This window comes from Oncorhynchus mykiss, chromosome 9, assembly GCF_057628025.1.
Source record: "Oncorhynchus mykiss isolate SJ-2025 chromosome 9, ASM5762802v1, whole genome shotgun sequence".
Classification (NCBI taxonomy): Eukaryota; Metazoa; Chordata; class Actinopteri; order Salmoniformes; family Salmonidae; genus Oncorhynchus; species Oncorhynchus mykiss.
Genome location: NC_143030.1, coordinates 4019593 through 4047580, shown reverse-complemented (window position 1 = coordinate 4047580; position 27988 = coordinate 4019593). Strand labels below are relative to the sequence as shown.

The window sequence follows — 27988 nt, the reverse complement described above, 5'->3', positions numbered from 1 at the left end:
AATGTTAGGGTATTGTAGATGGGGATGGTGAATGTTAGGGTATTGTAGATGGGGATGGTGAATGTTAGGGCATTGTGGATGGGGATGGTGAATGTTAGGGCATTGTGGATGGGGATGGTGAATGTTAGGGCATTGTGGATGGGGATGGGGATGGTGAATGTTAGGGCATTGTGGATGGGGATGGGGATGGTGAATGTTAGGGTATTGTGGATGGGGATGGTGAATGTTAGGGCATTGTGGATGGGGATGGGGATGGTGAATGTTAGGGCATTGTGGATGGGGATGGTGAATGCTAGGGCATTTTAGATGGGGATGGTGAATGCTACGGCATTGTGGATGGGTATGGTGAATGCTAGGGCATTTTAGATGGGGATGGTGAATGCTAGGGCATTGTGGATGGGGATGGTGAATGCTAGGGCATTGTGGATGGTGATGGTGAATGTTAGGGCGTTGTGGAAGGGGATGGTGAATGCTTGGGCGTTGTGAATGAGGATGGTGAATGCTAGGGCATTGTGGATGGGGATGGTGAATGCTAGGGCATTGTGGATGGGGATGGTGAATGTTAGGGCGTTGGGAATGGGGATGGTGAATGCTTGGGCGTTGTGAATGGGGATGGTGAATGCTAGGGTATTGTAGATGGGGATGGTGAATGCTAGGGCATTGTGGATGGGGATGGTGAATGCTTGTACGTGTACTCAGAGCAAGTTCTAACAGGCTGGCAAGTGTCTTCACTGAAATGTTCAACCTCTCTCTGTCTGTAATACCAACATGTTTCAAGCAGACCACCATCGTCCCTGAGTCCAAGAACGCCAAGGTAACCTGTCTAAATGACTATCACCCTGTAGCACTCACATCTGTAATTATGAAGTTCTTTGAAAGGCTGGTCATGGCTAATATCGACACCATCATCACACAATCTCAATTCCACTCCACACCGCCCTTTCCCACTGGGACAAAAGGAACATCTACGTGAGAATGCTGTTCATTGACTACAGCTCATTATTCAACACCATAGTGCCCTCAAAGCTCATCACTAAGCTAAGGATCCTGGGACTAAACACCTCCCTTTGCAACTGGATCCTAGACTTCCGGATGGGCCGCCCCCAGTTGGTGAGGGTAGGGAACAACACATCCACCACACTGACACTCAACAAGGAGGCCCCTCGGGAGTGGGTGCTTAGTCCCCTACTGTAATTCCTCTTCACCCACGAATCAAATCAAATCAAATTTATTTATATAGCCCTTTGTACATCAGCTGATATCTCAAAGTGCTGTACAGAAACCCAGCATAAATCCCCAAACAGCAAGCAATGCAGGTGTAGAAGCACGGTGGCTAGGAAAAACTACCTAGAAAGGCCAAAACCTAGGAAGAAACCTAGAGAGGAACCAGGCTATGTGGGGTGGCCAGTCCTCTTCTGGCTGTGCCGGGTGGAGATTATAACAGAACATGGCCAAGATGTTCAAATGTTCATAAATGACCAGCATGGTCAAATAATAATAATCACAGGCAGAACAGTTGAAACTGGAGCAGCAGCACGACCAGGTGGACTGGGGACAGCAAGGAGTCATCATGCCAGGTAGTCCTGAGGCATGGTCCTGGGGCTTAGGTCCTCCGAGAGAGAGAAAGAAAGAGAGAATTAGAGAGAGCATACTCAAATTCACACAGGACACCGAATAGGACAGGAGAAGTACTCCAGATATAACAAACTGACCCTAGCCCCCCGACACATAAACTACTGCAGCATAAATACTGGAGGCTGAGACAGGAGGGGTCAGGAGACTCTGTGGCCCCATCCGATGACACCCCCAGACAGGGCCAAACAGGAAGGATATAACCCCAACCACCCCCGGACACTCTTCACATACGTTGCTGCTACTCTGTTTATCATCTTTCCTGATTGCCAAGTCACTTTTACCCCTACCCACACGTACATACTGTATTACAAAATGGAGTTATACTTTTTACTTGTCTGTCCATAGAACATTCTTCCAAGAGTCTTGATGATCATCCAGGTGCTTTTTGGGTAAACTTTTAGGTTGACATGGATCCCATTATGTCTGTTGAAAACCAAACACTGCTTTCCAAAGTAAGAACCTCATACCAACGGTCCAGCATGGTGGTGGTAGTGTGATGGTTTGGGGTCAGCATGGTGGTGGTAGTGTGATGGTTTGGGGTCCAGCATGGTGGTGGTAGTGTGATGGTTTGGGGTCAGCATGGTGGTGGTAGTGTGGTGGTTTGGGGTCCAGCATGGTGGTGGTAGTGTGATGGTTTGGGGTCAGCATGGTGGTGGTAGTGTGGTGGTTTGGGGTCAGCATGGTGGTGGTAGTGTGATGGTTTGGGGTCAGCATGGTGGTGGTAGTGTGATGGTTTGGGGTCAGCATGGTGGTGGTAGTGTGGTGGTTTGGGGTCCAGCATGGTGGTGGTAGTGTGATGGTTTGGGGTCAGCATGGTGGTAGTAGTGTGATGGTTTGGGGTCAGCATGGTGGTGGTAGTGCGATGGTTTGGGGTCCAGCATGGTGGTGGTAGTGTGATGGTTTGGGGTCAGCATGGTGGTGGTAGTGTGATGGTTTGGGGTCAGCATGGTGGTGGTAGTGTGATGGTTTGGGGTCCAGCATGGTGGTGGTAGTAGTGTGATGGTTTGGGGTCAGCATGGTGGTGGTAGTGTGATGGTTTGGGGTCAGCATGGTGGTGGTAGTGTGATGGTTTGGGGTCAGCATGGTGGTGGTAGTGTGATGGTTTGGGGTCCAGCATGGTGGTGGTAGTAAGTGTGATGGTTTGGGGTTCAGCATGGTGGTGGTAGTGTGATGGTTTGGGGTCAGCATGGTGGTAGTAGTGTGATGGTTTGGGGTCAGCATGGTGGTGGTAGTGTGATGGTTTGGGGTCCAGCATGGTGGTGGTAGTGTGATGGTTTGGGGTCAGCATGGTGGTGGTAGTGTGATGGTTTGGGGTCAGCATGGTGGTGGTAGTGTGATGGTTTGGGGTCCAGCATGGTGGTGGTAGTAGTGTGATGGTTTGGGGTCAGCATGGTGGTGGTAGTGTGATGGTTTGGGGTCAGCATGGTGGTGGTAGTGTGATGGTTTGGGGTCAGCATGGTGGTTGTAGTGGGATGGTTTGGGGTCCAGCATGGTGGTGGTAGTGTGATGGTTCGGGGTCCAGCATGGTGGTGGTAGTAGTGTGATGGTTTGGGGTCAGCATGGTGGTGGTAGTGTAATGGTTTGGGGTCCAGCATGGTGGTGGTAGTGTGATGGTTTGGGGTCAGCATGGTGGTGGTAGTGTGGTGGTTTGGGGTCCAGCATGGTGGTGGTAGTGTGATGGTTTGGGGTCAGCATGGTGGTGGTAGTGTGATGGTTTGGGGTCCAGCATGGTGGTGGTAGTGTGATGGTTTGGGGTCCAGCATGGTGGTGGTAGTAGTGTGATGGTTTGGGGTCAGCATGGTGGTGGTAGTGTGATGGTTTGGGGTCAGCATGGTGGTGGTAGTGTGATGGTTTGGGGTCAGCATGGTGGTGGTAGTGTGATGGTTTGGGGTAGGCATGGTGGTGGTAGTGTGATGGTTTGGGGTCAGCATGGTGGTGGTAGTGTGATGGTTTGGGGTCAGCATGGTGGTGGTAGTGTGATGGTTTGGGGTCCAGCATGGTGGTGGTAGTAGTGTGATGGTTTGGGGTCAGCATGGTGGTGGTAGTGTGATGGTTTGGGGTCAGCATGGTGGTGGTAGTGTGATGGTTTGGGGTCAGCATGGTGGTTGTAGTGGGATGGTTTGGGGTCCAGCATGGTGGTGGTAGTGTGATGGTTTGGGGTCCAGCATGGTGGTGGTAGTAGTGTGATGGTTTGGGGTCCAGCATGGTGGTGGTAGTGTGATGGTTTGGGGTCCAGCATGGTGGTGGTAGTGTGATGGTTTGGGGTCAGCATGGTGGTGGTAGTGTGATGTTTTGGGGTCAGCATGGTGGTGGTAGTGTGATGGTTTAGGGCTGACAATCATGTAATTTGGGGAAACTGTCATTTTTGATAATTAACAAAGTTTGGATTTTGTCATGTATCAGAGTGTATTATAATATATCATAATGTATCATAATGCATCACAATGTATCAGACTGTATTATAATGCATCATAATGTATAATAATGTATCATAATATATTATAATGTATCAGACTGTATTATAATGTAATATAATGTATCATAATATATTATAATGTATCAGACTGTATTATAATGCATCATAATGTATAATAATGTATCATAATGTATCATAATGTATCATAATGTATAATAATGTATCAGACTGTATTATAATGCATCATAATGTATTATAATGTATCAGACTGTATTATAATGTATAATAATGTATTATAATGTATCATATTGTATTATAATGCATCATAATGTATTATAATGTATCAGACTGTATTATAATGTATCAGACTGTATTATAATGTATCATATTGTATTATAATGCATCATAATGTATAATAATGCATCATAATGTATAATAATGTATTATAATGTATCATAATGTATAATAATATATTATAATGTATCATAATGTATTATAATGTATAATAATGTATCATATTGTATTATAATGTATCATAATGTATAATAATATATTTTAATGTATCAGACTGCATCTTTGAAAATCATTTACAACATAGCCTACTCAATAGATGTGGTGGTTATGAGAGGTTTGGTTTTGGTCTTTTAGTTTGGGGCTTTGACAATCATGTAATTTTGGGTAACTTTTTATAATTAACAAAGCTTGGGCTTTGTAATGTATCATAATGCATCATAATGTATCATAATGCATCATAATGTTTCATAATGTATCATAATGTATCATAATGCATCATAATGTTTCAAAATGTGTCATAATGTATCATAATGCATCATAATGTTTCATAATGTTTCATAATGTATCATAATGCATCATAATGTTTCAAAATGTGTCATAATGTATCATAATGCATCATAATGTTTCAAAATGTGTCATAATGTATCATAATGCATCATAATGTTTCATAATGTTTCATAATGTATTATAATGCATCATAATGTTTCATAATGTATCATAATGTATTATAATGCATCATAATGTTTCATAATGTATCATAATGTATCATAAGGTATCATAATGCATTATAATGTTTCATAATGTATCATAAGGTATCATAATGCATCATAATGTTTCATAATGTATCATAATTATCATAATGCATCTTCGAAAATAAGTTACGACATAGCCTTCTTAATATATAAAACACCGGTCTCAAAAACGAATCGTTCAGACTGCTTAGAAGTTTAGGCTTCTCCTCCAAATAGCATGATAATACAATGTTGAATTGGCCGGTCCTAGAATGATACAATGTTGAATTGGCCAGTCCTGGAATGATGCAATGTTGCATTGCCGGTCCTATAATGATACAATGTTGCATTGACCGACCCTAGAATGATACAATGTTGAATTGGCCGGTCCTAGAATGATACAATGTTGTTTTGGCCGATCCTAGAATGATACAATGTTGTTTTGGCCGATCCTAGAATGATACAATGTTGTATTGGCCGATCCTAGAATGATACAATGTTGTATTGGCCGACCCTAGAATGATACAATGTTGAATTGGCCGACCCTAGAATGATACAATGTTCTATTGACCGACCCTAGAATGATACAATGTTGTATTGGCCGACCCTAGAATGATACAATGTTGTATTGGCCGACCCTAGAATGATACAATGTTGAATTGGCCGACCCTAGAATGATACAATGTTGTATTGACCGACCCTAGAATGATACAATGTTGTATTGGCCGACCCTAGAATGATACAATGTTGTATTGGCCGGTTCTAGAATGATACAATGTTGTATTGGCCGACCCTAGAATGATACAATGTTGAATTGGCCGACCCTAGAATGATACAATGTTGTATTGACCGACCCTAGAATGATACAATGTTGTATTGGCCGACCCTAGAATGATACAATGTTGTATTGGCCGACCCTAGAATGATACATTGTTGTATTGGCCGGTCCTATAATGATACACTGTTGTATTGGCCGGTTCTAGAATGATACAATGTTGTATTGGCCGACCCTATAATGATACAATGTTGTATTGGCCGGTCCTATAATGATACAATGTTGTATTGGCCGGTCCTAGAATGTTACAATGTTGTATTGGCCGACCCTAGAATGATACAATGTTGTATTGGCCGACCCTAGAATGATACATTGTTGTATTGGCCGGTCCTATAATGATACAATGTTGTATTGGCCGGTTCTAGAATGATACAATGTTGTATTGGCCGACCCTTTAATGATACAATGTTGTATTGGCCAGTCCTATAATGATACAATGTTGTATTGGCCGACCCTAGAATGATACAATGTTGAATTGGCCGACCCTAGAATGATACAATGTTGTATTGACCGACCCTAGAATGATACACTGTTGTATTGGCCGGTTCTAGAATGATACAATGTTGTATTGGCCGACCCTATAATGATACAATGTTGTATTGGCCGGTCCTATAATGATACAATGTTGTATTGGCCGGTCCTAGAATGTTACAATGTTGTATTGGCCGGTCCTATAATGATACAATGTTGTATTGGCCGGTCCTAGAATGATACAATGTTGTATTGGCCGGTCCTATAATGATACAATGTTGTATTGGCCGGTTCTAGAATGATACAATGTTGTATTGGCCGGTCCTATAATGATACAATGTTGTATTGGCCGGTCCTAGAATGATACAATGTTGTATTGGCCGGTCCTAGAATGATACAATGTTGTATTGGCCGGTCCTATAATGATACAATGTTGTATTGGCCGGTCCTAGAATGATACAATGTTGAATTGGCCGGTCCTATAATGATACAATGTTGTATTGGCCGGTCCTAGAATGATACAATGTTGTATTGGCCGGTCCTATAATGATACAATGTTGTATTGGCCGGTCCTATAATGATACAATGTTGTATTGGCCGGTCCTAGAATGATACAATGTTGTATTGGCCGGTCCTATAATGATACAATGTTGTATTGGCCGGTCCTATAATGATACAATGTTGTATTGACCGGTCCTATAATGATACAATGTTGTATTGGCCGGTCCTATAATGATACAATGTTGTATTGGCCGGTCCTATAATGATACAATGTTGTATTGGCCGGTCCTATAATGATACAATGTTGTATTGGCCGGTCCTAGAATGATACAATGTTGAATTGGCCGGTCCTATAATGATACAATGTTGTATTGGCCGGTCCTAGAATGATACAATGTTGTATTGGCCGGTCCTATAATGATACAATGTTGTATTGGCCGGTCCTATAATGATACAATGTTGTATTGGCCGGTCCTAGAATGATACAATGTTGTATTGGCCGGTCCTATAATGATACAATGTTGTATTGGCCGGTCCTATAATGATACAATGTTGTATTGACCGGTCCTATAATGATACAATGTTGTATTGGCCGGTCCTATAATGATACAATGTTGTATTGGCCGGTCCTATAATGATACAATGTTGTATTGGCCGGTCCTATAATGATACAATGTTGTATTGACCGGTCCTAGAATGATACAATGTTGTATTGGCTGGTTCTATAATGATACAATGTTGTATTGGCCGGTCCTATAATGATACAATGTTGTATTGGCCGGTCCTATAATGATACAATGTTGTATTGACCGGTCCTAGAATGATACAATGTTGTATTGGCTGGTTCTATAATGATACAATGTTGTATTGGCCGGTCCTATAATGATACAATGTTGTATTGGCCGGTCCTATAATGATACAATGTTGTATTGGCCGGTCCTATAATGATACAATGTTGTATTGGCCGGTCCTATAATGATACAATGTTGTATTGACCGGTCCTAGAATGATACAATGTTGTATTGGCTGGTTCTATAATGATACAATGTTGTATTGGCCGGTCCTATAATGATACAATGTTGTATTGGCCGGTCCTATAATGATACAATGTTGTATTGGCCGGTCCTATAATGATACAATGTTGTATTGGCCGGTCCTATAATGATACAATGTTGTATTGACCGGTCCAAGAATGTTACAATGTTGTATTGGCCGACCCTAGAATGATACAATGTTGTATTGGCCGGTCCTATAATGATACAATGTTGTATTGGCCGGTCCTATAATGATACAATGTTGTATTGGCCGACCCTATAATAATACAATGTTGTATTGGCCGGTCCTATAATGATACAATGTTGTATTGGCCGGTCCTATAATGATACAATGTTGTATTGGCCGACCCTATAATAATACAATGTTGTATTGGCCGGTCCTATAATGATACAATGTTGTATTGGCCGACCCTATAATAATACAATGTTGTATTGGCCGGTCCTATAATGATACAATGTTGTATTGGCCGACCCTATAATAATACAATGTTGTATTGGCCGACCCTATAATAATACAATGTTGTATTGGCCGATCCTATAATGATACAATGTTGTATTGGCCGACCCTATAATAATACAATGTTGTATTGGCCGACCCTATAATAATACAATGTTGTATTGGCCGGTCCTATAATGATACAATGTTGTATTGGCCGACCCTATAATAATACAATGTTGTATTGGCCGACCCTATAATAATACAATGTTGTATTGGCCGGTCCTATAATGATACAATGTTGTATTGGCCGGTCCTATAATAATACAATGTTGTATTGGCCGACCCTATAATAATACAATGTTGTATTGGCCGACCCTATAATAATACAATGTTGTATTGGCCGATCCTATAATAATACAATGTTGTATTGGCCGACCCTATAATAATACAATGTTGTATTGGCCGACCCTATAATAATACAATGTTGTATTGGCCGATCCTATAATGATACAATGTTGTATTGGCCGACCCTATAATAATACAATGTTGTATTGGCCGACCCTATAATAATACAATGTTGTATTGGCCGGTCCTATAATGATACAATGTTGTATTGGCCGACCCTATAATAATACAATGTTGTATTGGCCGACCCTATAATAATACAATGTTGTATTGGCCGGTCCTATAATGATACAATGTTGTATTGGCCGACCCTATAATAATACAATGTTGTATTGGCCGACCCTATAATAATACAATGTTGTATTGGCCGGTCCTATAATGATACAATGTTGTATTGGCCGACCCTATAATAATACAATGTTGTATTGGCCGGTCCTATAATGATACAATGTTGTATTGGCCGACCCTATAATAATACAATGTTGTATTGGCCGGTCCTATAATAATACAATGTTGTATTGGCCGGTCCTATAATGATACAATGTTGTATTGGCCGACCCTATAATAATACAATGTTGTATTGGCCGGTCCTATAATAATACAATGTTGTATTGGCCGGTCCTATAATGATACAATGTTGTATTGGCCGATCCTATAATAATACAATGTTGTATTGGCCGGTCCTATAATGATACAATGTTGTATTGGCCGACCCTATAATAATACAATGTTGTATTGGCCGGTCCTATAATGATACAATGTTGTATTGGCCGGTCCTAGAATGTTACAATGTTGTATTGGCCGGTCCTATAATGATACAATGTTGTATTGGCCGGTCCTATAATGATACAATGTTGTATTGGCCGGTCCTAGAATGATACAATGTTGTATTGGCCGGTCCTATAATGATACAATGTTGTATTGGCCGGTCCTAGAATGATACAATGTTGTATTGGCCGGTCCTATAATGATACAATGTTGTATTGGCCGGTCCTAGAATGATACAATGTTGTATTGGCCGGTCCTATAATGATACAATGTTGTATTGGCCGGTCCTAGAATGATACAATGTTGTATTGGCCGGTCCTATAATGATACAATGTTGTATTGGCCGACCCTATAATAATACAATGTTGTATTGGCCGGTCCTATAATAATACAATGTTGTATTGGCCGGTCCTATAATGATACAATGTTGTATTGGCCGACCCTATAATAATACAATGTTGTATTGGCCGGTCCTATAATAATACAATGTTGTATTGGCCGGTCCTATAATGATACAATGTTGTATTGGCCGATCCTATAATAATACAATGTTGTATTGGCCGGTCCTATAATGATACAATGTTGTATTGGCCGACCCTATAATAATACAATGTTGTATTGGCCGGTCCTATAATGATACAATGTTGTATTGGCCGGTCCTAGAATGTTACAATGTTGTATTGGCCGGTCCTATAATGATACAATGTTGTATTGGCCGGTCCTAGAATGATACAATGTTGTATTGGCCGGTCCTATAATGATACAATGTTGTATTGGCCGGTCCTATAATGATACAATGTTGTATTGGCCGGTCCTAGAATGATACAATGTTGTATTGGCCGGTCCTATAATGATACAATGTTGTATTGGCCGGTCCTAGAATGATACAATGTTGTATTGGCCGGTCCTATAATGATACAATGTTGTATTGACCGGTCCTAGAATGTTACAATGTTGTATTGGCCGGTCCTATAATGATACAATGTTGTATTGGCCGGTCCTAGAATGATACAATGTTGTATTGGCCGGTCCTAGAATGTTACAATGTTGTATTGGCCGGTCCTATAATGATACAATGTTGTATTGGCCGGTCCTAGAATGTTACAATGTTGTATTGGCCGGTCCTATAATGATACAATGTTGTATTGGCCGGTCCTAGAATGATACAATGTTGTATTGGCCGGTCCTAGAATGTTACAATGTTGTATTGGCCGGTCCTATAATGATACAATGTTGTATTGGCCGGTCCTAGAATGATACAATGTTGTATTGGCCGGTCCTATAATGATACAATGTTGTATTGGCCGGTCCTAGAATGTTACAATGTTGTATTGGCCGGTCCTATAATGATACAATGTTGTATTGGCCGGTCCTAGAATGATACAATGTTGTATTGGCCGGTCCTATAATGATACAATGTTGTATTGGCCGGTCCTATAATGATACAATGTTGTATTGGCCGGTCCTAGAATGATACAATGTTGTATTGGCCGGTCCTATAATGATACAATGTTGTATTGGCCGGTCCTATAATGATACAATGTTGTATTGGCCGACCCTATAATGATACAATGTTGTATTGGCCGGTCCTAGAATGATACAATGTTGTATTGGCCGGTCCTAGAATAATACAATGTTGCTCAATAGAAACAGACAAATAATACAGATTTTTGAAAGACCACATGGTTTACTATTACAGCAGCTATCATCATGATGGTTGTGAAAGATAGTTTACACCATTCTTTTGTAATTCAGGTTCTTGTCCAAAGCAACAGTTTTAGACCCTAGGTTTGGCTCGCTAACACATGCAGATGAGGCTGTCAAATTCCTCTCTGCCGATGCTTCCCACCGGATCAGGGAGCAGCACAGATTTAGCCGACAGTGACAGGGGCTTCGTTGGAAACCGATGATGTGTGGCAAGAATTTGACGAGGGTTATAAACAACTCCTTACACGGCATCTAACATTTCAGATTGCTACTTTAGTTGCTCATTTCTGTTTTGATGATTCAGAACTATTCTAACTAGCCTATGTATTGCAATTACTTTTGTGTCATATTTCATTTTGTTCTCCCAACATAACCCAAACCAGGATTTCCTGACGGAGCTCAAACTGTTCTTGGCTGAGTTTCCCTCTGCTATACTAGCATAACGAGGACAAGAGATTTCCCCTTATACTCGGTCTAGCAGTTAATTACCTGTCCATAACAGCTACCTCGGGGCCCAGTGAACAGGTTTCTTCAAAAGCAGGAGAGCTTATCTCCAAGAAGCGGTTCAGGTTTCAAATCAATCCCAGACGACTCTATTGTTGTATTACAACCTGTAGCCCAGTAGACCAACTGAAAACTTATCAGAAACATGTTTGATCGTTTTCACTGCTTTTTATTTCCTTAAAAAAGGACAAACGGATGTCTTTTTGGAAATTGTACACGGATAAAACATTTACCTTGTTGCTCTGCAGAAATGACAAAGAAAACTTTAGCGTTGTTAACTAGATTATTCATTAAATAATTCTAGCGATTTATGACATTATCCTGGTGAGCATCGCTTTATTTAGTCTCCCAGGGAAACAAGTCATGACCCCAGATAAACTGTGTTTAGTCTCCCAGGGAAACAAGTTATGACCCCAGATAAACTGTATTTAGTCTCCCAGCGCAACAAGTTATGACCCCAGATAAACTGTGTTTAGTCTCCCAGGGAAACAAGTTATGACCCCAGATAAACTGTGTTTAGTCTCCCATGGCAACAAGTTATGACCCCAGATAAACTGTGTTTAGTCTCCCAGGGAAACAAGTTATGACCCCAGATAAACTGTATTTAGTCTCCCAGGGCAACAAGTTATGACCCCAGATAAACTGTATTTAGTCTCCCAGGGAAACAAGTTATGACCCCAGGTAAACTGTATTTAGTCTCCCAGAGAAACAAGTTATGACCCTAGATTAACTGTGTTTAGTCTTCTAGAACTAGGGAAACAAGTTTTGACCCCAGGTAAACTGTATTTAGTCTCCCAGAGAAACAAGTATTGACCCCAGATTAACTGTATTTAGTCTCCCAGGGAAACAAGTTATGATCCCAGGTAAACTGTATTTAGTCTCCCAGGGAAACAAGTTTTGACCACAGATTAACTGTGTTTAGTCTCCCAGGGCAACAAGTTTTGACCCCAGATAAACTGTATTTAGTTTCCCAGGGAAAGAAGTTATGACCCCAGATTAACTGTGTTTAGTCTCCCAGGGAAACAAGTTTTGACCAAGGATAAACTGTATTTAGTCTCCCAGGGAAACAAGTTTTGACCAAGGATAAACTGTATTTAGTCTCCCGGAGAAACAAGTATTGACCCCAGATAAACTGTATTTAGTCTTCTAGAACTAGGGAAACATGTTTTGACCCCAGATTAACTGTGTTTAGTCTCCCAGGGCAAAAAGTTATGACCACAGATAAAATGTGTTTAGTCTAGCAGCGCAACAAGTTATGACCCCAGATAAACTGTATTTAGTCTCCCAGAGAAACAAGTATTGACCCCAGATTAACTGTATTTAGTCTCCCAGGGAAACAAGTTATGATCCCAGGTAAACTGTATTTAGTCTCCCAGGGAAACAAGTTTTGACCACAGATTAACTGTGTTTAGTCTCCCAGGGCAACAAGTTTTGACCCCAGATAAACTGTATTTAGTTTCCCAGGGAAAGAAGTTATGACCCCAGATTAACTGTGTTTAGTCTCCCAGGGCAACAAGTTTTGACCCCAAATAAACTGTATTTAGTCTCCCAGGGAAACAAGTTTTGACCAAGGATAAACTGTATTTAGTCTCCCAGGGAAACAAGTTTTGACCAAGGATAAACTGTATTTAGTCTCCCGGAGAAACAAGTATTGACCCCAGATAAACTGTATTTAGTCTTCTAGAACTAGGGAAACATGTTTTGACCCCAGATTAACTGTGTTTAGTCTCCCAGGGCAAAAAGTTATGACCCCAGATAAAATGTGTTTAGTCTAGCAGCGCAACAAGTTATGACCCCAGATAAACTGTATTTAGTCTCCCAGGGCAACAAGTTATGACCCCAGATTAACTGTATTTAGTCTCCCAGGGAAACAAGTTATGACCCCAGATAAACTGTATTTAGTCTCCTAGGGAAACAAGTTATGACCCCAGATAAACTGTATTTAGTATTTAGATAAACTGTATTTAGTCTCCCAGGGAAACAAGTTATGACCCCAGATAAACTGTATTTAGTCTCCCAGGGAAACAAGTTATGACCCCAGATAATCTGTATTTAGTCTCCCAGGGCATAAAGTTATGACCCCAGATAAACTGTGTTTAGTCTTCTAGAACTAGGGAAACAAGTTATGACCCCAGATAAACTGTATTTAGTCTCCCAGGGAAACAAGTTATGACCCCAGTTAACTGTGTTTAGTCTCCCAGGGAAACAAGTTATGACCCCAGATAAACTGTATTTAGTCTTCTAGACCCAGGTCAACAAGTTATGACCCCAGGTAAACTGTATTTAGTCTCCCAGGGAAACAAGTTATGACCCCAGGTAAACTGTATTTAGTATCCCAGGGAAACAAGTTATGACCCCAGATAAACTGTATTTAGTCTCCCAGGGAAACAAGTTATGACCCCAGATAAACTGTATTTAGTCGCCCAGGGCAACAAGTTATGACCCCAGATTAACTGTATTTAGTCTCCCAGGGCAACAAGTTATGACCCCAGATAAACTGTGTTTAGTCTTCTAGACCCAAGTCAACAAGTTATGACCCCAGGTAAACTGTATTTAGTCTCCCAGGGAAACAAGTTATGACCACAAATAAACTGTATTTAGTCTCCCAGGGCAACAAGTTATGACCACAGATTAACTGTATTTAGTCTCCCAGGGAAACAAGTTATGACCACAGATTAACTGTGTTTAGTCTTCTAGAACTAGGGAAACAAGTTTTGACCCCAGATTAACTGTATTTAGTCTCCCAGGGAAACAAGTTATGACCCCAGATAAACTGTTTTTAGTCTCCCAGGGAAACAAGTTATGACCCCAGATAAACTGTATTTAGTCTCCCAGGGCAACAAGTTATGACCCCAGATTAACTGTATTTAGTCTCCCAGGGAAACAAGTTATGACCACAGATTAACTGTGTTTAGTCTTCTAGACCCAGGTCAACAAGGTATGACCCCAGGTAAACTGTATTTAGTCTCCCAGGGAAACAAGTTATGACCACAAATAAACTGTATTTAGTCTCCCAGGGCAACAAGTTATGACCCCAGATTAACTGTATTTAGTCTCCCAGGGAAACAAGTTATGACCACAGATTAACTGTGTTTAGTCTTCTAGAACTAGGGAAACAAGTTTTGACCCCAGATTAACTGTATTTAGTCTCACAGGGAAACAAGTTATGACCCCAGATAAACTGTATTTAGTCTCCCAGGGAAACAAGTTATGACGACAGATTAACTGTGTTTAGTCTTCTAGAACTAGGGAAACAAGTTTTGACCCCAGATAAACTGTATTTAGTCTCCCAGGGAAACAAGTTATGACGACAGATTAACTGTGTTTAGTCTTCTAGACCCCGTTCAACAAGTTATGACCCCAGGTAAACTGTATTTAGTCTCACAGGGATACAAGTTATGACCCCAGATAAACTGTATTTAGTCTCCCAGGGAAACAAGTTATGACCCCAGATAAACTGTATTTAGTCTCCCAGGGAAACAAGTTATGACCCCAGATAAACTGTATTTAGTCTCCCAGGGCAACAAGTTATGACCCCAGATTAACTGTATTTAGTCTCCCAGGGAAACAAGTTATGACCACAGATTAACTGTGTTTAGTCTTCTAGACCCAGGGCAACAAGTTATGACCCCAGGTAAACATACCTTAAGGGAACATTTTGACATTTCGTGTATGGTTAGTGAGAAAGTCCATATTGCAAATGTACGGTCCCTTAATGTATTTAGTCTCCCAGGGAAACAAGTTATGACCCCAGGTTAACTGTATGTAGTCTCCCAGGGAAACAAGTTATGACCCCAGATAAACTGTATTTAGTCTTCTAGAACTAGGAAAACAAGTTTTGACCCCAGATAAACTGTGTTTAGTCTCCCAGGGCAACAAGGTATGACCCCAGATTAACTGTATTTAGTCTCCCAGGGCAACAAGTTATGACCCCAGATAAACTGTATTTAGTCTCCCAGGGCAACAAGTTATGACCCCAGATAAACTGTATTTAGTCTCCCAGGGCAACAAGTTATGACCCCAGATAAACTGTATTTAGTCTCCCAGGGAAACAAGTCATGACCCCAGATAAACTGTATTTAGTCTCCCAGGGAAACAAGTTATGACCCCAGATAATCTGTATTTAGTCTCCCAGGGCATAAAGTTATGACCAAAGATTAACTGTATTTAGTCTCCCAGGGAAACAAGTTATAACCCCAGATAAACTGTGTTTAGTCTCCAAGGGCAACAAGTTTTGACCCCAGATAAACTGTGTTTAGTCTCCCAGGGCAACAAGTTATGACCCCAGATAAACTGTATTTAGTCTCCCAGGGCAACAAGTTTTGACCCCAGATAAACTGTGTTTAGTCTCCCAGGGCAACAAGTTATGACCCCAGATAAACTGTATTTAGTCTCCCAGGGCATAAAGTTATGACCCCCAGATTAACTGTATGTAGTCTCCCAGGGAAACAAGTTATGACCCCAGATAAACTGTATTTAGTCTTCTAGAACTAGGAAAACAAGTTTTGACCCCAGATAAACTGTGTTTAGTCTCCCAGTTGGAGGCGTGCATGCAGTCATGGGTGAACAGGGAGTACTGGAGGGGGCTGAGCATGCACCCTTGTGGTGCCCCCTTGTTGAGGATCAGCGAAGTGGAGTTGTTGTTTCCTACCTTCACCACCTGGGAGTGGCCCTTCAGAACCCAGTTGCACAGGACGGGGTCGAGACCCAGGTCCTCCAGCTTAATGGTGAGCTTGGAGGGTACTATGGTGTTAAATGCTGAGCTGTAGTCGATGAACAGCATTCTTACAATGGTATTCCTCTTGTCCAGATGGGTTAGGGCAGTGTGCAGTGTGGTTGAGATTGCGTCGTCTGTGTGATCTATTGGGGAAGGTAAACAAATTGGAGTGGGTCTAGGGTGTCAGGTAGGGTGGAGGTGATATGATCCTTGACTAGTCTCTCAAAGCACTTCATGATGACAGAAGTGAGTGCTACAGGGCGATAGTCATTTAGCTCAGTTACCTTCGCTTTCTTGGGTACAGGAACAATGGTGGCCCTCTTGAAGCAAGTGGGGACAGCAGACTGGGATAGAGAGAGATTGAATATGTCCGTAAACACACCAGCCAACTGGTCTGCGCATGCTCTGAGGACGCGGCTCTGGGATGCCGTCTGGTCCGGCAGCCTTGCGAGGGTTAACACGCTTAAATGTCTTACTCACATTGGCCACGGAGAAGGAGAGCCCACAGTTCTTGGTAGCGGGCTGCGTTGGTGGCACTGTGTTATCTAAAAGCGGGCGAAGAAGGTGTTTAGCTTGTCCGGAAGCAAGGCGTGGGTGGTTTTCCCTTTGTCGTCCATGATTGTCTGTAGAACACATTTATTTATTTAACTAGGTCTCATGTCTGAGCCGTTGAATTGCGACTCCACTTTGTCTCTATACCGACATTTTGCTTGTTTGCCTTACGGAGGGAATAACTACACTGTTTGTATTCGGCCATATTACCAGTCACCTTTCTATGGTTAAATGCAGTGGTTTGCTCTTTCAGTTTTGTGTGAATGCTGCCATCTATCCACAGTTTCTGGTAAAGGAAGGTTTTAATAGTCACAGTGGGTACAACATCTCCTATACACTTCCTGATAAACTCAGTCACCGTACCAGTGTATTCGTCAATGTTATTCTCGGAGGCTACCCGCAACAAATCCCAGTCCGCGTGATCAAAACAATCTTGAAGAGTGGATTACGATTGGTCAGACTAGTGTTGAATAGTCCTTAGCACGGGAATTTCCTGTTTGAGTCTTGCTTATAGGAAAGGAGGAGCAAAATGAAGTCATGATCTGATTTGCCAAAGGGAGGGTGGGGGAGGGCCTTGTAGGCATCCCGGAAGTTGGAGTAGCAGTTGAGTAGCAGTTGGAGTAGCAGTTAGAGTAGCAGTTGAGTAGCAGTTGAGTAGCAGTTGGAGTAGCAGTTGGAGTAGCAGTTGGAGTAGCAGTTGGGTAGCAGTTGGAGTAGCAGTTGGAGTAGCAGTTGGAGTAGCAGTTGGAGTAGCAGTTGGAGTAGCAGTTGGAGTAGCAGTATAGTAGCAGTTGAGTAGCAGTTAGAGTAGCAGTTGGAGTAGCAGTTGGAGTAGCAGTTGAGTAGCTGTTGGAGTAGCAGTTGAGGTAGCAGTTGGAGTACACACACACACACACACACACACACACACACAGCTGACGTAGTACACAGAGTGGGCGGGACAACTTAAGTCATCTTTATTGTGATTGGTCACAGCAACAGACAGACAAGCCCCTCTCCCAATCAATCTTCTCTCAAATTGACATCGCTCAGTCATATGTACGACTGTATATATACTATAACAATAATATATATCAGTCATATTTAATAACTGTTTCTTAGAAAAGGTAACAGAATAATTATAATTATTACAAAACATCCTGAATTCATCATAATAATAAACAACTTCAATACAGAGAGTTCAATGTGAGGGCCTGGGATACTACCTCACCCATAATGCAACGGGAGAGGCCTCAGGACTAAAGTCCCATAGTTCCATGGGTCATGGAGACATGGGCTCGGGTCAGAGGTCAACTCTAGGGTCCATCAGTACCTCTGTGACTTGGGAGAGGTCATGAAATGGCAGCAGACATTCTGAAAGTCTCAGCGCAGCAGTCTCACTAGACCGCGGTAGTATTGTATCTTTAAACACTGACCCAGGAACAAATAGATGGAGAGATGATAGAGGAGAGGAGAATTGTCCATCTTTATCAGTCTTTTATAGTCTTCCATCCTCCTATCTCTCTCTCTGTTTTACCTTCTCTCTCTCTCTTTCTGTTTTATCCTCTCTCTCTCTTTTACCCTCTCTCTCTCTCTCTCTCTTTCTTTTACCCTCTCTCTCTCTCTCTCTCTCTCTCTCTCTCTCTGTGTTTTACAACCCCTCTCTCTGTTTTACCCTCTCTCTATCTCTCTCCCCCTCTCTCTCTCTCTCTTTGTTTTATCCCCTCCCTCTCGTTCCTAAGAAGTTCATATAGACCTGATCATGTTATCAGAGTCAGTCTCTCTAGAAGCAGTCAGGTTTTAAATCAGAGTCAGTCTCTCTAGAAGTCATGTTTTAAATCAGAGTCAGTCTCTCTAGAAGTCATGTTTTAAATCAGAGTCAGTCTCTAGAAGTCAGGTTTTAAATCAGAGGCAATCTCTCTAGAAGCAGTCAGGTTTTAAATCAGAGTCAGTCTCTCTAGAAGTCAGGTTTTAAATCAGAGTCAGTCTCTCTAGAAGCAGTCAGGTTTTAAATCAGAGTCAGTCTCTCTAGAAGCAGTCAGGTTTTAAATCAGAGTCAGTCTCTCTAGAAGTCAGGTTTTAAATCAGAGTCAGTCTCTCTAGAAGTCAGGTTTTAAATCAGAGTCAGTCTCTCTAGAAGTCATGTTTTAAATCAGAGTCAGTCTCTCTAGAAGTCAGGTTTTAAATCAGAGTTAGTCTCTAGAAGTCAGGATTTAAATCAGAGGCAATCTATCTAGAAGCAGTCAGGTTTTAAATCAGTCAGTCTCTCTAGAAGTCAGGTTTTAAATCAGAGTCAGTCTCTCTAGAAGTCAGGTTTTAAATCAGAGTCAGTCTCTCTAGAAGTCAGGTTTTAAATCAGTCAGTCTCTCTAGAAGTCATGTTTTAAATCATAGTCAGTCTCTCTAGAAGAAGTCATGTTTTAAATCAGTCAGTCTCTATAGAAGTCAGGTTTTAAATCAGAGTCCGTCTCTCTAGAAGTCAGGTTTTAAATCAGTCAGTCTCTCTAGAAGTCATGTTTGAAATCAGAGGCAGTCTCTCTAGAAGTCATGTTTTAAATCAGTCAGTCTCTCTAGAAGTCAGGTTTAAATCAGAGGCAGTCTCTCTAGAAGCAGTCAGTCTACAAAGTCCAGCACCACACCTCAGTCAGAGGGAATATCTGGGAAAACCTGATTGGGCGAAATCCTTCATCCCAAACAGTGTTCCAGGGGAGAAATCTTCCACAGTATTCCAACGGTATTCCCAGAGGATCCCGGCAGTATTGTAAAACCAAGTTCATGTCCAGTATTCCCATGGACTCCAACAAGGCAGTATTATAAAACCAAGTTCATGTCCAGTATTCCCATGGACTCCAACAAGGCAGTATTATAAAACCAAGTTAATGTCCAGTATTCCTGTGGACTCCAACAAGGCAGTATTATAAAACCAAGTTAATGTTGAGTATTCCCGTGGACTCCAACAAGGCAGTATTGTAAAACCAAGTTAATGTCCAGTATTCCCGTGGACTCCAACAAGGCAGTATTATAAAACCAAGTTAATGTCCAGTATTCCCGTGGACTCCAACAAGGCAGTATTATAAAACCAAGTTAATGTCCAGTATTCCCGTGGACTCCAACAAGGCAGTATTATAAAACCAAGTTAATGTTGAGTATTCCCGTGGACTCCAACAAGGCAGTATTATAAAACCAAGTTAATGTTGAGTATTCCCGTGGACTCCAACAAGGCAGTATTATAAAACCAAGTTAATGTCCAGTATTCCTGTGGACTCCAACAAGGCAGTATTATAAAACCAAGTTAATGTCCAGTATTCCCGTGAACTCCAACAAGGCAGTATTATAAAACCAAGTTAATGTCGAGTATTCCAACAAGGCAGTACTGTAAAACCAAGTTAATGTTGAGTATTCCCGTGGACTCCAATAAGGCAGTATTGTAAAACCAAGTTAATGTCCAGTATTCCCGTGGACTCCAACAAGGCAGTATTATAAAACCAAGTTAATGTCCAGTATTCCCGTGGACTCCAACAAGGCAGTATTATAAAACCAAGTTAATGTCCAGTATTCCTGTGGACTCCAACAAGGCAGTATTATAAAACCAAGTTCATGTCCAGTAATCCTGTGGACTCCAACAAGGCAGTATTATAAAACCAAGTTAATGTTGAGTATCCCTGTGGACTCCAACAAGGCAGTATTGTAAAACCAAGTTAATGTCCAGTATTCCCGTGGACTCCAACAAGGCAGTATTATAAAAACAAGTTAATGTTGAGTATTCCCGTGGACTCCAACAAGGCAGTATTATAAAACCAAGTTAATGTTGAGTGTTCCCGTGGACTCCAACAAGGCAGTATTATAAAAACAAGTTAATGTTGAGTATTCCCGTGGACTCCAACAAGGCAGTATTATAAAACCAAGTTAATGTTGAGTATTCCCGTGGACTCCAACAAGGCAGTATTATAAAACCAAGTTAATGTTGAGTGTTCCCGTGGACTCCAATAAGGCAGTATTGTAAAACCAAGTTAATGTTGAGTATTCCCGTGGACTCCAACAAGGCAGTATTATAAAACCAAGTTAATGTTGAGTATTCCCGTGGACTCCAACAAGGCAGTATTATAAAACCAAGTTAATGTTGAGTATTCCCGTGGACTCCAACAAGGCAGTATTATAAAACCAAGTTCATGTCCAGTATTCCTGTGGACTCCAACAAGGCAGTATTATAAAACCAAGTTAATGTTGAGTATTCCCGTGGACTCCAACAAGGCAGTATTATAAAACCAAGTTAATGTTGAGTATTCCCGTGGACTCCAACAAGGCAGTATTATAAAACCAAGTTCATGTCCAGTATTCCTGTGGACTCCAACAAGGCAGTATTATAAAACCAAGTTAATGTCCAGTATTCCTGTGGACTCCAACAAGGCAGTATTATAAAACCAAGTTAATGTCCAGTATTCCTGTGGACTCCAACAAGGCAGTATTGTAAAACTGAAGGAATCTCTCAGGAGAGAGTTCATGTCTGTCTCTCTCTCCGTCTGCCTGATTGGTTGAAGAGTACACACACATCTATTGTGTCATCACAGTGGAACCGAGTACAATGATTGGCTTGGGACACCGTTGGCGTAGTGACATCGTCACAACTGGTACGTGGTTGGCTGGTGGCTTGTTGAAGGGCTTTGGTGTGATTGGCCAGTATGGAAGGGTGGGGGGAGCTTCCAGGAGGCTGTAATAGGTGATTGGTCAGTATCTGAGTGTGGGAGGAGTTTTGAGAACTCTAAGGGTCTGGATGGAAGAGAGAATCTTCTTCTGGTGTCCCGCTAGAGTCACTCCTATACGCAACAGGTCCCTAGAGGAGGAAGAGGAGGAGAGAAAGAGAGAAAGAGAGAAAGAGGGAAAGAAAGAAAGAGAGAAAGAAAGAAAGAAAGAAGGAGAGAGAAAGAAAGAGAGAAAGAGAGAAAGAAAGAGAGAGAGAGAGAGAGAGAGGGGGAGAGTGAGAGTTTAATAATTGTGTGAGTGTGCTCTGTGTAGTGTGTAATGTGTAGTATGTAGTGTGTAGTGTGTAGTATGTAGTGTGTAATACGTACTCTGTAGAGATCTGTGCGATGACCTCCAGGTTGGTGAATCCTGCCTGTGTAAAGCTCTCTTCATAACGAGACATCTTGATAGCATGAAGCCACTCTGAGACAGACCCACAGGCTGACAGGGGAGGGGGGGGGCGCTGGTCTAACAGGGGCTGGGAGGAACTGGGGGAGAAGAGGGGGAGACATTATGAATCATGATGAGGTTGTTTTACTGTAGGGGAGAAGAGGGGGAGACATTATGAGTCATGATGAGGTTGTTTTACTGTAGGGGAGAAGAGGGGGAGACATTATGAATCATGATGAGGTTGTTTTACTGTAGGGGAGGAGAGGGGGAGACATTATGAATCATGATGAGGTTGTTTTACTGTAGGGGAGGAGAGGGGGAGACATTATGAATCATGATGAGGTTGTTTTACTGTAGGGGAGGAGAGGGGGAGACATTATGAATCATGATGAGGTTGTTTTACTGTAGGGAAGAAGAGGGGGAGACATTATGAATCATGATGAGGTTGTTTTACTGTAACATGGATTGACAGGTTGAGGAGAGGTGTAACAGGAGAGGAGACACTATATACCTAAAGAGGAGGAGAGAGAAATGAAAGGTTATGAACTGAAGGGAGTTTGGCTCATATTAATATCATAGTCCCCCCCCCCCGAGACACACTCTCTCCCTCTCCCTCTCTCTCTCTTACCCAGGTCCGTCCGGCTGTGTGATCTTCAGGGAGGCGGGGTTTCTGATCAGCCTATCGAGCGCTGAGACCACGTTGGCGAATCGTGGACGAGCAGCTCTCTCTTTCTGCCAACAGTCCAACATGAGGGAGTGGAGAGAGGAGGGACACTCTGGTGGGGGGGGCAGACGGTAGTCCTGTTCTATAGCATTGATCACCTGGTGGGGGGGTTCAGTGTTAGGTAGGGAGTGGAGAGAGGAGGGACACTCTGGTGGGGGGGGGGGGGGTCAGTGTTAGGTAGGGAGTGGAGAGAGGAGGGACACTCTGGTGGGGGGGGCAGACGGTAGTCCTGTTCTATAGCATTGATCACCTGGTGGGGGGGTTCAGTGTTAGGTAGGGAGTGGAGAGAGGAGGGACACTCTGGTGGGGGGGGGGGGGGGTCAGTGTTAGGTAGGGAGTGGAGAGAGGAGGGACACTCTGGTGGAGGGGGGGGTCAGTGTTAGGTAGGGAGTGGAGAGAGGAGGGACACTCTGGTGGGGGGGGGTCAGTGTTAGGTAGGGAGTGGGCCACTAGTGTGGGGGGGGTCAGTGTTAGGTAGGGAGTGGGACACTAGTGGGGGGGGGTCAGTGTTAGGTAGGGAGTGGGACACTAGTGGGGGGGGGTCAGTGTTAGGTAGGGAGTGGGACACTAGTGGGGGGGGGGGTCAGTGTTAGGTAGGGAGTGGGACACTAGTGGGGGGGGGTCAGTGTTAGGTAGGGAGTGGGACACTAGTGGGGGGGGGTCAGTGTTAGGTAGGGAGTGGGACACTAGTGGGGGGGGGTCAGTGTTAGGTAGGGAGTGGGACACTAGTGGGGGGGGTCAGTGTTAGGTAGGGAGTGGGACACTAGTGGGGGGGGGGGTCAGTGTTAGGTAGGGAGTGGGACACTAGTGGGGGGGTCAGTGTTAGGTAGGGAGTGGGACACTAGGGGGGGGGTCAGTGTTAGGTAGGGAGTGGGACACTAGTGGGGGGCGGGGGGGGTCAGTGTTAGGTAGGGAGTGGAGAGAGGAGGGACACTCTGGTGGAGGGGGGGGTCAGTGTTAGGTAGGGAGTGGAGAGAGGAGGGACACTCTGGTGGGGGGGGGTCAGTGTTAGGTAGGGAGTGGGCCACTAGTGTGGGGGGGGTCAGTGTTAGGTAGGGAGTGGGACACTAGTGGGGGGGGGGGTCAGTGTTAGGTAGGGAGTGGGACACTAGTGGGGGGGGGTCAGTGTTAGGTAGGGAGTGGGACACTAGTGGGGGGGGGTCAGTCTTAGGTAGGGAGTGGGACACTAGTGGGGGGGGTCAGTGTTAGGTAGGGAGTGGGACACTAGTGGGGGGCGGGGGGGGTCAGTGTTAGGTAGGGAGTGGGACACTAGTGGGGGGGGTCAGTGTTAGGTAGGGAGTGGGACACTAGTGGGGGGCGGGGGGGGTCAGTGTTAGGTAGGGAGTGGGACACTAGTGGGGGGGGGTCAGTGTTAGGTAGGGAGTGGGGCACTAGTGGGGGGGGGGTCAGTGTTAGGTAGGGAGTGGGACACTAGTGGGGGGGGGTCAGTGTTAGGTAGGGAGTGGGACACTAGTGGGGGGGGGGGTCAGTGTTAGGTAGGGAGTGGGACACTAGTGGGGGGGTCAGTCTTAGGTAGGGAGTGGGACACTAGTGGGGGGGGGTCAGTGTTAGGTAGGGAGTGGGACACTAGTGTGGGGGGGGGGTCAGTCTTAGGTAGGGAGTGGGACACTAGTGGGGGGGGGTCAGTGTTAGGTAGGGAGTGGGACACTAGTGGGGGGGGGTCAGTCTTAGGTAGGGAGTGGGACACTAGTGGGGGGTGGGGGGGGTCAGTGTTAGGTAGGGAGTGGGACACTAGTGGGGGGGGGTCAGTGTTAGGTAGGGAGTGGGACACTAGTGGGGGGGGGGGGTCAGTGTTAGGTAGGGAGTGGGACACTAGGGGGGGTCAGTGTTAGGTAGGGAGTGGGACACTAGTGTGGGGGGGGTCAGTGTTAGGTAGGGAGTGGGACACTAGTGGGGGGGGGGGGGGGGGGTCAGTGTTAGGTAGGGAGTGGGACACTAGTGGGGTGGGGGGGGTCAGTGTTAGGTAGGGAGTGGGACACTAGTGGGGGGGGGTCAGTGTTAGGTAGGGAGTGGGACACTAGTGGGGGGTGGGGGGGGTCAGTGTTAGGTAGGGAGTGGGACACTAGTGGGGGGGGGTCAGTGTTAGGTAGGGAGTGGGACACTAGTGGGGGGGGGCAGTGTTAGGTAGGGAGTGGGACACTAGTGGGGGGGGGGGTCAGTGTTAGGTAGGGAGTGGGACACTAGTGGGGGGGGGGTCAGTGTTAGGTAGGGAGTGGGACACTAGTGGGGGGGGGTCAGTGTTAGGTAGGGAGTGGGACACTAGTGGGGGGGGGTCAGTGTTAGGTAGGGAGTGGGACACTAGTGGGGGGGGTCAGTGTTAGGTAGGGAGTGGGACACTAGTGGGGGGGGGGGTCAGTGTTAGGTAGGGAGTGGGACACTAGTGGGGGGGGGGGTCAGTGTTAGGTAGGGAGTGGGACACTAGTGGGGGGGGGGGGTCAGTGTTAGGTAGGGAGTGGGACCAAACAACGGCTCAAAGTACGTCTGTCTTCACTGAAATTGTAAAAAAACACTTCTGTCTGGAACCAATCAAATCAGATATAAAGAAATAGAAATAACCCTTACATCCTGGTTACTCATGTCCCAGTACGGCCGTTCCCCGAAGCTCATCACCTCCCACATCACGATGCCGTAGCTCCACGCGTCACTGGCCGATGTAAACTTTCTGAACGCGATCGCCTCTGGAGCTGTCCAACGTATGGGGATTTTACCACCCTATAGAGAGGAGGAGGGAGGGAGAGGGAGGGAGGGAGGGAGGGAGGAGGGAGGGAGAGGGAGGGTGGGAGGGAGGGAGAGGGCGGGAGGAGGGGAGGAGGGGAGGGAGGAGGGAGAGGGAGGGGGAAGAGAGGGAGGGAGGAGGGAGGGAGGGAGGAGAGAGGGAGGGAGGGAGGGAGGAGGGAGAGGGAGGTTCAGTTTTCATTTGATGAAACCGGTTAGAAATTACAGCACTTTATGTACATAGTCCCCCCCCATATTAGGGGCGCATAAGTATTGGGACAAATTAATTTCTATGTGTATTAAAGTAATACACAGTAGTTGGTTCCATGTTCATAGCAGTGACTACATCCAGCTTGTGACTCTACAGAGTTGTTGGATGCTGTTTGTTTAGGTTGTGTTTCTGATTATTTCGTGCTCAATAGAAATGAATGGTAATTAATGTATGGTGTCACTTTGGTGTCAGCATTTTATATCATAGCCCCAAGACATGCTAACCTCTCACCATTACAATAACAGGGGAGGTTAGCATTTTATATCATAGCCCCAAGACATGCCAACCTCTCACCATTACAATAACAGGGGAGGTTAGCATTTTATATCATAGCACCAAGACATGCCAACCTCTCACCATTACAATAACAGGGGAGGTTAGCATTTGATATCATACCCCCAAGACATGCTAACCTCTCACCATTACAATAACAGGGGAGGTTAGCATTTTATATCATAGCCCCAAGACATGCTAACCTCTCACCATTACAATAACAGGGGAGGTTAGCATTTTATATCATAGCACCAAGACATGCCAACCTCTCACCATTACAATAACAGGGGAGGTTAGCATTTTATATCATAGCCCCAAGACATGCCAACCTCTCACCATTACAATAACAGGGGAGGTTAGCATTTTATATCATACCCCAAGACATGCTAACCTCTCCCCATTACAATAACAGGGGAGGTTAGCATTTTATATCATACCCCCAAGACATGCCACCTCTCACCATTACAATAACAGGGGAGGTTAGCATTTTATATCATACCCCCAAGACATGCCAACCTCTCACCATTACAATAACAGGGGAGGTTAGCATTTTATATCATACCCCCAAGACATGCTAACCTCTCACCATTACAATAACAGGGGAGGTTAGCATTTTAGATCATACCCCCAAGACATGCCAACCTCTCACCATTACAATAACAGGGGAGGTTAGCATTTTAGATCATACCCCCAAGACATGCCAACCTCTCACCATTACAATAACAGGGGAGGTTAGCATTTTTGGGTTGAATGATATTTGCACTCATCTTATTCATGATTCATTCAGGATTATCTGTAATCATGGTAACATCCACATTAATGTAGAAGAGTTGAGAAACATATTATATTCTAATTTACAAGGTAGGGGTAGTTAGGGGGTAAGTAGGGGTAGTTAGGGGGTAAGTAGGGGTAGTTAGGGGGTAAGTAGGGGTAGTTAGGGGGTAAGTAGGGGTAGTTAGGGGGTAAGTAGGGGTAGTTAGGGGGTAAGTAGGGGTAGTTAGGGGGTACGTAGGGGTAGTTAGGGGTAAGTAGGGGTAGTTAGGGTTAGGTAGAGGTAGTTAGGGTTAGGTAAAAGGTAGTTAGAAGGTAGTTAGAGGCTGGGTAGGGTTAGGAAGGGGTAGTTAGAAGGTACTTAGAGGGTAGTTAGAGGGGTAGATAGGGTGTATTTACCAGTGAGCTGGTGTATGTTAGGTATGGGTAGTTAGAGGGTATATTTACCAGTGAGCTGGTTAGGGTTAGGAAGGGGTAGTTAGGGGGGTAGATAGGGATATTTTAGGCTATATTTACCAGTGAGCTGGTGTATCTTAGGTTGGGGTAGTTAGAAGGTAGTTAGAGGGGTAGATAGGGTGTATTTAGGGTATATTTACCAGTGAGCTGGTGTATGTGGGGTCAGAGGAGTTCTCCTGGAGGAATCGTGACAGGCCGAAGTCAGATACCTTACAGACCAGGTTAGAGTTGACTAGGATGTTGCGAGCTGCCAGGTCTCGATGGACATAGCTCATCTCCGATAGATACTTCATACCTGGAGACAGGAGGGAGAAGTGACACATAAACAGGACAAGCAGCACACAACACTAGGGTCAGGGTGACGTCATACACCTGCACGAATAATTATAGAAACTGGGTGGTTCCAGCCCTGAATGCTGATTGGCTGACAACCGTGGTATATCAGACCATATGACAAAACATTTATTTTTACTGCTCTAATTAAGTTGGTAACCCGTTTCTAATAGCAGTAAGGCACCTCAGGGGTTCGTGGTATAAGGCCAATATAACACAGCCAAGGGCTGTATACTCAAGAGTTGTGTCGTGCCTCAGAACCTAAGCCCTTAGCCGTTAAACATTA

The 27988-nt window shown here is 44.0% G+C and overlaps 1 protein-coding gene across 1 annotated transcript in view; it reads right to left on the bottom strand.

The window, feature by feature from the left end:
- Positions 1-17971: 17971 nt before the first annotated feature.
- Positions 17972-27988, bottom strand: part of LOC149980711 (ephrin type-B receptor 4b-like) — a 73848-nt gene continuing 63831 nt past the window's right edge. The window contains exons 17-21 of the mRNA XM_090183308.1: positions 27510-27664; positions 25446-25595; positions 22767-22960; positions 22078-22236; positions 17972-21839 (exon numbers count right to left, since the gene is read on the bottom strand). Coding sequence (XP_090039434.1) covers positions 21734-21839; positions 22078-22236; positions 22767-22960; positions 25446-25595; positions 27510-27664 — 764 coding nt within the window. The 3' untranslated portion in view covers positions 17972-21733. The remainder of the gene's footprint in view (positions 21840-22077; positions 22237-22766; positions 22961-25445; positions 25596-27509; positions 27665-27988) is intronic.